Here is a 10,164-nt window from a genome sequence, read left to right on the forward strand (position 1 = left end):
AACTAAATAAATGATGTAACTCCTGTATAATTGTTTCAATCTGCTCTCCTGTTCGTCTGTATTTTTTCATTCTTAATAAAACTAAAGGCTAATATACGACGGAGTATAGAATAGCTGCCTAAATAATTAGCAAAAGGCAAAGGAATATTAATTTGAATGTACATGTAATGTCTGGCCGCTCCACTAGGAGGTGGCAGTGAGCCACGCCCTCCGTCGCAGAGAAGCGAAGAAGAAGAAGGCCGGATGTTTACCTCTGCTGGCGTCACTTTTAAAGCTCGTTAACGGTTGTCTTGGTGCTGTTCGGCGGAACCTGCAAACATTAAAACAAAAAAACAGTCCCGCGTGGTCCCGTTTCGCCGTTATGGACTCCCGGTGATTAAAGCACGCCGTCGTCGTGCCGGTAAGAGATCCGCCGGTCATTTTACGTCCGTTTGTGACTGAAGATTAGCCGTTAGCAGGAAACAAAGCAAGCTAATCATCATTTTGCTTGTTTTTTTTGTCTCAATACAGTTTATCATGTAAAAGATTCAGAAACATTACATCATTTATAGATGTGTTTGGTGCATAAAATAAATATACGCATGCAAAATATACAATATTTAATCATTATTATTAAGATCATATTACTATAGTTTAAAAAGTCCTGCATGAATATGTGGAAATGTGAGAAACGTATTTATTCTTAACCATATTATGTCAATGTTTCCAAAGATTGTTTGATTATTTTTATCCAGTATTTCGTTCACAGATGTTCTCCACTCATGTTCAGATTCAAACATTATTTAACATTAACATTATTATTATTATATAGTTATATTATTATTCATATTATCTTTTTTGGGTAGTTTGTATTTCTGTTTTATTCACAGACTTGATCACACTTGGCTTCAGTTAACCTTCTCAATTTTTCATATTTAGAATATTTTTTATTTTATTTTAATATTTGAAAACATTGGTTTGATGTGATTTATTATTTCTACCTCCTAATTTTGTGCCCCCCCCTTAGCAGAACATGATGGACTGCATGGATTTCTCAGAGGAGGAAATCCGGGAGCAGCTGGCGCTCCTCGGCTACAGGAACATTCCCAAACACAGACTGCAGGAATTTAAGAGAGGTCAGACATTCCTGCTGATTTTTGTCCTTTTTCTAAAAATGTTTGCGTTTCTTTAACATGTATGGACTGCAGTCTCCCTCACAAATCAGCTGTTTGTTGTGGGCGTGGCCACAGTTTCCAAAATTGACGACATTGTGTCTCTTTTTGTGTCCCACATTTGGATTTCCAGCTTTATTGCATGTTTGTATAAAAACACATTTATGTCTAAAGATTAAAGTCCAGAACATGAAAACAAAACACCTAAAATATTCAGAAACATAATAGATAAATGAATAGGGGGGGCTGCTGCTGCTGGGGGGGTCAAAGGACTTTCTTTTCCTCCTAACTGATAGTCGGGTTGTTTTACACATTAATCTGACCTCGTTTTTATATTAAGGTGATCAAATGTTTTGGGTTAGAATTGATCTGAAGTGTCTGCTGCTGTTTGTTCCGCAGCCGTCTCATCATTTCAAAAACGGTTCAGTGCTTCATTTCTGTCCTAAAACGGAGAACCTGTTAGCAGAAGCTGCATTTCCTTTGTTTCAGACCTTGAGGAAGTCATTCAGCGTGGCTCGTGGAAAAGCCCGGACTCCTCCGCTCAGACAAACCACCAAACTCAGTCGAGTCCTCCGGCTTTCACCAAAGAAAAAGGTCTGAAGTTTGTTTACAAGAATCCGTGAAATTATGTCAAACCTTCAGCTGAGTTTTTGTTCTTCTCCCAGTAAGTAAGGAATTTTTTAGAAACTCCGGAGGATTTTTCTTACATGAAGGAAGTTCCGACCACGACAGACAGGTGAAGATACACTTTTTTATTTATTTAATTTTTTGTAAAATCCCAAACATGAAGTTTGGATAAAAACTGAACGATGTTTTCTGTGAAGCAGCTGCTCGGCACACATCAGCCCAGAGGTTCTGGATACCAGCAGGAACCTCTGGACTCCTACGCTCAAAACTCTGTGGCTCCAAAGCTCCGCCTCCCGGCGGGGGGCCCAACCCGGCTGCAGGCGGAACCGGATGTCGAGGACGTGACGGACCCGCGTGCGTCCGACAGCGACAGCTCGTGTTGGGACTCGCGGCGGGGACGGTTCATCAAAAGGAAGGTTCTGAGGTGGGTTCTGGTCCCGCCGGGGTCCGGTTCTCTTCTTCTGCAGTTCCGTTTATCTACAGTTAAAAAGGTTTCACAGCAGGAACACAGGGATGTCAAATGAAATCAATTAAAAAAGGGAAAGCTCAGACGCTGACAGAAGCTATCGGTCCAACTCGGAGGTGTCGGTTCCACCCGGAAGCTGCAGCATCAGGAAAAGGAAAATGCTGGAAGGGTTCGACTTCTGACACAAAGTTCTTTGAATCCAGAGGTTCAACGCGATGCAGAAATGTTGGATTATGAGGATTAAACCCATTTTTCCAGGAAGGAAATACTTTTTTCAGGTTTTAGGAACTTTTTTCTGTGAAGTTTCTTAAACTGTAGGGAAGTTCTTTTTACTGCTCAACCTTTAAACTTTAAAAAGCCGATTTACTTCAGTCAGTTTAGTTTTTAACAATACAGCCCGACTCTACCGCGTAACCTTTGGTCTAAACTCCTGGCTCACAGAATTTTGTGTCTTGTGTGCTTTTTGTCATTTTCCAGAAAACATGGAGGTCAGTCTTTGGTCTGCGATGAGTCGATCTACAGCGAAGAAGACTCAGGTATTTGTGTGACTTCTTTCAGAAACGCCAGGAAAAGAATATATCTGAACTGTTACGGGTTGAAATCCTCAGATGCTTTTTAAAGTTTAGAATCAGAAAGCCTTTCATGCTCATGTGGGCTAAATCGTAACACATCTGAGCTGCTTCTCTGCACTCAATTCCTAAATTCTGCTGCTTTTAGAAAAAGGAGCATAAAAGTAAAAATGTTTTCCCAGGAAAACCCTAAATCCGTCGCTGCTTTTCCAGATTTTTGTAGTTTCTGTTTGTTGGTTTTCCGTGGAGTCGTGAAGGATTCTCCACCCAAACCTCCCTTGAACGGAGGATTTTGGAGGGAAAGCGGCAGCAGAGGCCTCAGTCACCAGCAGGGGGAGCCGTTTCCACCGTGATGTTCTTGGGCGTCGGCTAATCCTCTTAGCTCCCTCCTTAAGTCCTCGGCCTTCACTGATCTCACAGTTCCTCAGCAGAGGAGCCATGTACAGAATGTGTAAAGGCGAGAGCGACGAAGACGCCAGTTCTGCCGGCTCCTCCTTTTGGTCTGATGGAGAACAGAGGGAAGGAGACGAGGAAGAGGAGGAGATCGAGAGGATGGCCGGCTCAGACCCTCTGGACAAAAGCGGAGGATTATTTCCAAAGACTTCAGAGGAGCCAAAGAACCGAAGGAGATCCAAAGCTGAGGCTCTGGAAACTTCTGAAGATGATGATGATGGTGACGATGAAGTCAGCAGGTCTGACAGCGCCGCCGTCAGCCTGATGACCTCTGGCTACGGAACATGGAGACCGGAGGAGCAGGACGGAGGAGACCGCAGAGAGGAGCGATCCAGCCGAGAAGATGCGTCCGAAACGAGGGACGAAGATGAGGAAGATGAGGAGGGGCGGTCTCTCATCAGCTCTGAGGAGTTTGACGTCAGAGAGGAGATCTGCGTGACGGAGGAAGAGGAGGAGAAACGCCAGCGTGAAGGGATGCCATCAGAGGAGCTTCACAGAGCCGCTCCAAAACATCAGCTCCTCCAGAACGAGGAGCGCCTGGAGAACGAGGAGCGCCTGGAGGACAAGGTCTGTCTGAAAAAGGGCAGAGGATCTGAGCTGAGCAGAGAAGAAGCTGAAGATCCAGATGAGTCTTCGAGCAGCAGAGACATCACCAGACGTAACCTGGATTTCAGCGGGACGCCGTACGGACAGAAGTGGGAGGAGCAACGGCAGGAGGAGGGTAAACTTTAGTGAGCGGAGATCCTCCGGGTCTTCTCTGACCTCTGGAGGAAATATCTGCAGGAGCTCCGCCATCGTCAGATTCAGAAGCTAAAACCTCCTGAACGTTTCTAGTTTGTTTCTTTGAGGCTTTGAGTTGTTTTCTAGAAACTAAACGGTTTCCTCTGCAGGCGGCGGTTTGGTTCTCCAACCCTCACCGTCTTTAGGACTAAACGTTGGATGTTTTCCTGCAGCCAGCTGTCTGGAGGAACGCCTGGCGGATCTTCGCTTGGAGTCGGAGAGCGATTGGAGCCCCTCCCCCCGCTCGGAGGAGAGTGACAGCGTTTCAACGAGCGCCTTTGAATCTTACAGGAGAACCATGGTGAGCTTCCAGACGTTTCCTCCACGTCCCAGAATGAAGCCGCATCTCTAAGCGACGGTTCTGGTGCTGTTTTTCCCTCCAACAGACCCGAACCCGCAGCGAGGGCGACCTCCGACCCAAACCCAAGTCCTGTAAGTCGGACATGCAGTTCAGTTCCTGAGACGCGTCACGCGGTTTCTTCACGTGTGCTCAATTCCTCCGTTTCAGTCATCCGACCCGTGAGGAACCAGCAGGCCTTCAAAAAGTCCGACCCGGTGGCAAAGTAAGTTCAGAACCAACTTTACAGATTTGGGTTTTATTTTTTTACAAACGTCTCGAGGACCTGGAAATCGCACTATTAATCTCCACCACCTTATATGAACGTATGAAACCTGCACATTTATTCACATCCTAATATTTAGTGTTATTAGGGTTCTGAGACCTTTATTGTGAAAATATGACACAAAAACACATTTTAAATTCCAAATTCTTGGAATATGGGTTTACTTTTTTTACTCCCTAAAAGGTAAACATTTGTGATGTCATGGATCAGAAATGTTTCAGTTAGGAGGAAGAATCTGACGATTCAAAGCAGACGTTTAACGTTTTCATGTCTCTGCAGGTATTTTGAGTACAAACAGCTCTGGGAGATGTTCAAACTTCCTGGAGAGAAGGACAGGAAAGCTCTTCGCTGGGAGATACGGGTAAGAAATGCTGCTTCACAAAAAAATAAAGACTACTTCCTGTGGAGCTTTTCAAAGTAAAAGACTTTTCCCTTCTCCAGGAGCGGCTTGCCTATCAGCCTCCACCTGTAAGTATTCTCAAGGTGCTTTCATGGGTCATACAGATGAGTTTTGAGGTTCCTGTGCAGGAAAATCCTCAGAAGAAGAAGACGGTTTTCTGTTTGGAACCGATTTGTTTATTTCTAACATTTTCCACAGCAGTTTGTGCATGAAACAGGTTCCTCCACAAACTTCTCCCTCACCCCTCCTCTTCCTCGTTTCAGCCTAAACCTCGCAGAGTTTTTGTGCCCAACTCCTACGTCGTGCCGACGGAGAAGAAGCGCTCGGCGCTCCGCTGGGAGGTCAGGAACCAGCTGGCCAACCACCTCCAGCGGTTCAGCTCCCAGCCATGAGCCTCCAGCTGTCCCACAGTTTTTAGGATCTTTTTAATAAATTTTTACTGTTCATAAGATTCCCGTCTCCGGGTTTCGGGTCTCAGGGAAAGTCGCGGTAGGGCAGCTTGAACGGGTACAGCGGCGTGTAGCGCTGGTCGTGCCACAGCAGCTTGTCCTCCAGGAACTTGAGGGTCTCCAGCGTCAGAACGACGGCTTCATGCTTCAGCATGCTGTGCACGTTCAGCCCTGAGAGTCACAGCAACACATCATCAGCAAACATCCAGATCATCCGGTGGGTGTCAGCGGGAGCCCCGCCCACTCACCGATGGCCGGGATGAGGTTCACCTTCTTCAGGTCGCTGGCGGCCTGCAGGATGTTTTCAGGGAACTCTTCAGCTCTGAAAGCAGCAGAGAAACCCGACATCAGCCCTGTTGAGGTGCCGCATCCGCAAACGCCATGACGATACTCACACGTCAACGATGAGGACCGACTCCCCCCAGTGCCGGCGCCGGATGAGGTCCAGCAGGTACTGAGAGTCTGGAGTGGGGATGTGGAGAGAGTCCACCACGTGAAGGTAGTCCTGCAGGGACCAGAGGATGTTCGAGTCCTTTATGATTAGACCATTTCTCCCAGAATGAAGTCGGTTTGGTTTTACAGAGGACATTTGGGGCTTTTCAATGATACCAAATGTGAAGGGGCGGGGCTCTAGGAATTGTAGTTTAGGATTGTAAAAAAAATGATTATTTTTTTTCTCTGGTAGTTGGGATATAAAAAGATTTCCATCCATTTCTGGTTCATGAATTAATCCTGCAATGTCTTCTTACTGCCAGCAGGTGGAGCCCTTGAGCCCACCAAAAAGCCCCAGAAATAAAAACCTTTTGATATTTGATTCTGGGGTGTTATCTGAGATTATCTGAGGTGTGTTGAGATCATTCTGCAGGATTAAACTGCAAAGAACAAAAAGTCTCAAGAGAAAGAAAAAAAATCTGTTGGTTCAGACAGAAACTGCTGTTTTCCGCATAAATGAAATCGTTAAAAGGTTTTTTTAGTCTCTCAGGATTTTGACTTTAAATTAGAAACAGAAAACATGGGCGGGCATTTTTGGGGGGGATTTAGTGCATAAAAGGTGAAGTGTCTGTTTTACCTGAGCCATCTTAAAACTCAGAGCCACTTTGAGCCCCTGGACTCGAACCTTCATGGGTAACATGTAGTAGTAGCTGGTCGGTCCTCGAGGCCCATGGGACACCCCACCTGAGGAACACACGGGGGAGTCAAAGGGTCAGCGGCGGGGGAGGACGGCGGCGTGGTTGAAGGGTCTGTGAGGAGCGATCGGTCACCTCCTCTCCATAGCGGTGAGCGGATGCTTCCGTGGCGAGCTCGTCCGCTCCCCTTCTGTCTCCACGGCTTCTTGCCCCCACCCCTGACCTCCGACCTGACCTTTGTGTGGGCGTAGCTCTGACAAAACGAGTCAAAGATACAGGATTTCTGTCAGAACTTGCAGCAGAAAAGAACTAAAACCCACTTTTCAGACAAGATTACACAGAAAAACAGGGAAAAATTGGAATATTTACTATTTTTAATGTGGAATAAAACAATAAACTTACGATTCTTTTGTAGTTTCTCTGCCATTTTTCAACGTCGTGCAGAATATCGATTCTAAAAACAGAAATATGATCACGTCTTTCTGCTGACGCCCGGAAAGCAAACCAAAAAACCGTTTCTACCTTGGAGAAACTCCAAAGACGTCTGGGTGGAGCTCCGCCCGCCCCAGCGGCTCGCCGTCCTCCATCTGCAGACTCTCCACCCACGTCTGCATGGGGCTCAGGTGAGCAGGGACCACAGCCTCACACCTCCTCAGGAGGGGCAGGGGGCAGTCTGCCGGGGGAGGAGGGCGCTCTGCAGAGACCAAGTCGATCAGAAAGGTTCTGGTGTTTGAGCTGCAACTTTAAAGACAGAACGTTCTGGTCTCACTCAGTCTGGATGGATCCACCAGGTTTGCAGGCAGCTGCAAGTTTGGAGGAAGAGCGCCCTCTGCTGGGAAAGAGGAGGAAAACTGAGGAAAGAAAAACAAAGTTTCTGTTTGGGATTCACATTTTTGGTTTAGTAGCCAAGCAATAAAGTTTTGGGAGCATAAGTGTCTCATATTTCAAAGTAAAAGGTCAATACCGGAAAGGATTTTTAATTTTATGCGATAAAGCTAAAATCAATCCTCCACACGGCTTTTTTTTTCTTATTCTGTCACTTAATTAAAATGATAATGAAAATGGTATTTGACACATTTCATATTCAAAAAGTTCTCTAGTAAATGTGTAGCAAAGTTCAACTAGGAATGTCTAATTTAACAATTAAAATGAATTTACACAAATGCCTTTTCATTTTCACAATGTAACTGCATCAAATGACTCAAAAATAAAAATCAATCCTTCAAAATGCTTTTTCATTTTCTACTTTACTCTGAACCTTCCAGCTTCTGACATTTCCCAACCTCATGGTCCACACTCTTCTATTCTTGCTTCGTCCCTCTTTTTCCAGCGCCAAACACGCGCAGTAGTGACAGAAGAAGAAGAGCGAGCAGTGATGTCATCGCCCCGCCCCCCTCCCAGAACTGCTGACCGGAAATGATCTGTGACAGTTTTTGCAGCTGGATGTGAAAACAAAAATGCCGTCTTTGCATGATCAAAGAGGGGATGATGAGGAAGAAAATGAAAACGTATTTTAGCGGATGGACTTTTAATTTTATTTTTGAGTCATTTGATGCATTTCCACCACTGCCCCCCCGAACGAACGCAGCTTTATTGTGAAAACGAAAAGCATTTCCGGTATCGACTTTTATTTTGAAATATGAGACACGTATGCTTCCATATAAAGTTATTGCAACAAAAAAAAACAGTTTACAAAAAGGCTGCGATGGAGATTTAATAAACTATAAAGTAAGACACAGAATAAGCATTAAATATAAGACTGGATGACATCATGGTCGTCATTTTATTTCTTTACATTCTAAGTTTTTTTATTCTGAAAATACAAATGATTGTTTTTTATATGAACAAGGAATAGAAATAATATATTTAAGAAATATTTATAAAAAGTCCTGTTGAAAAAAATCACTAAGATGCAGCTCAATTAAATAGAACAGGCGGTTAGAAATGAGAAAACAAGTTTACATCACGAGAGAAAATCAGCTGTAGATTTTTAAAGAGATAAAAATAATACAAATAATGTGACACGTTCAGATTATTTTAATCTGTCTGTTTAGTCAAGACTGCACTAAAACAAAATAAAACAATAAGACAAACTTCATTTGATCCCAAAAAGTAAGTAAGATGATTACATTATTTTAATATTCATGTTGATGACCCCAGTGACTGTCTAGGAAAGGCTTTTGCAGCTTTATTAGATGATGTTGGTTTCACCCAAAGTGTGAATGAACCCACTCACTGTCATAAGCACTCCCTGGACCTTGTTCTAACCCATGGTATAGAGATCAGCCAGCTGAGTGTCCTTCCTCTTAACCCCATCATTTCTGATCACTTTCTGATTACCTTCCAGCTTACACTGGAACATCCTTCTGCCCCAGTGAATAAGAAACAGCTTAGAAGAATCTTAACTGACCGTTCTGTGTCTGAGTTTAAACACACAGTTCAGCCAGTGCTTGGTGACATTCTGAGAAAATACTCTGAGTCCAGCTCCCATAGTATCAGTCCTAGTATAAATGACCACTTTGTTAATGATGCCTTACAAGCCCTCAGGAGTACACTCGATGTTGTTGCCCCCCTGAAACCTAAGTTTGTCAGACAAAACCGAGTAGCACCGTGGTTTAACGCTGAAACTCGTTCTCTTAAACGAGAAACCCGTAAGTTGGAAAGAGAATGGCGCCGCTCCGGTTCAGAGCAGTCTCTGGATATCTGGAAACATAGCCTATTAAATTATAAAAAAGCTCTGCGTAGAGCTAGAAGCCAGTACTATTCAACCTTAATATCAGAGAATGGAAACAATCCAAGATTTCTTTTTAGCACTATAGCTAAATTAACTCGCAGTCAGAGCTCAGTAGAACCACATGTTCCTGTTTCTCTCAGCTCTGATGATTTTCTTACATTTTTCAACAGTAAAATTTCAAATATTAGACATAAGTTGCTGTGAATTTGGGCTATATAAATAAAAATTGAATTGAATTAAGATATACACATTACAATCGTGTATATATATATATATATATATATATATATATATATATATATATATATATATATATATATATGTTGTCGAAGAAAATACATGAAAAACAAGCAAGACCAGCAATATTTTGGTGCATTCTTGACAAAAAGAAACAAACTTAGAAGTTCTTCAATGTTTTTTCCTGCGATAATAAGAATACTTGTCTGACTATTGTTGCCCTAAATTATCCTAAAATCAAAATGACTGATGATTTCCTGCTAAAACTGATCGGGTTCTTTTCGTTGAACTCACCCTTTTAGCGACGCCTCTGCCAAAAACTGCGACTGAAAACCGAAACATTTCTATGAATTTCTCTGTGACACAAACGTTTGACTATTTTTAAAGTAACATTTAACGCAAAGTTTATCAAAAAAATGCGTGAAAGGTCGTGAAGGATCCACCGTGGTGTGTGGCGCCTTGATGGCGCATGTTGATGACGTCATAAACGTTGCGGGTGGCGCCATCTGCTGACCGGAGGCCAGTTTATGAACCTTGATGGTTTTTTT

The 10,164-nt window shown here is 43.6% G+C and overlaps 2 protein-coding genes across 5 annotated transcripts; one reads left to right on the forward strand and one right to left on the reverse strand.

The window, feature by feature from the left end:
* The first annotated feature begins 208 nt into the window (after positions 1 to 208).
* hyls1 (HYLS1, centriolar and ciliogenesis associated) lies at positions 209 to 5,520 on the forward strand. Of its 4 annotated transcripts, none has more exons than XM_011473733.2 (12): positions 209 to 400; positions 1,007 to 1,115; positions 1,641 to 1,745; positions 1,817 to 1,887; positions 1,976 to 2,202; positions 2,722 to 2,780; positions 4,220 to 4,347; positions 4,433 to 4,478; positions 4,555 to 4,609; positions 4,949 to 5,030; positions 5,111 to 5,137; positions 5,333 to 5,520. In XM_011473733.2, exons 2-12 carry the CDS (start codon positions 1,013 to 1,015, stop codon positions 5,459 to 5,461), a joined length of 1,032 nt encoding a protein of 343 aa, XP_011472035.1. In that variant the 5' UTR covers positions 209 to 400; positions 1,007 to 1,012; the 3' UTR covers positions 5,462 to 5,520. The 4 variants fall into 4 exon arrangements, with proteins under 4 accessions (XP_011472035.1, XP_011472093.1, XP_011472155.1 ...); XM_011473791.2 differs by having other exon boundaries at positions 1,010 to 1,115; XM_011473853.3 differs by having other exon boundaries at positions 210 to 400; positions 1,979 to 2,202.
* Positions 5,223 to 10,117, reverse strand: mrpl4 (mitochondrial ribosomal protein L4). The gene is made up of 9 exons (XM_004065481.2): positions 9,911 to 10,117; positions 7,415 to 7,496; positions 7,168 to 7,339; positions 7,048 to 7,099; positions 6,781 to 6,898; positions 6,588 to 6,694; positions 5,914 to 6,023; positions 5,767 to 5,840; positions 5,223 to 5,689 (listed from the first exon to the last, which is right to left on the reverse strand). Exons 1-9 carry the CDS (start codon positions 9,956 to 9,958, stop codon positions 5,544 to 5,546), a joined length of 909 nt encoding a protein of 302 aa, XP_004065529.1. The 5' UTR covers positions 9,959 to 10,117; the 3' UTR covers positions 5,223 to 5,543.
* Positions 10,118 to 10,164: the final 47 nt, after the last annotated feature.

Source organism: Oryzias latipes, chromosome 1, assembly GCF_002234675.1.
Source record: "Oryzias latipes chromosome 1, ASM223467v1".
NCBI classification, from domain to species: Eukaryota; Metazoa; Chordata; class Actinopteri; order Beloniformes; family Adrianichthyidae; genus Oryzias; species Oryzias latipes.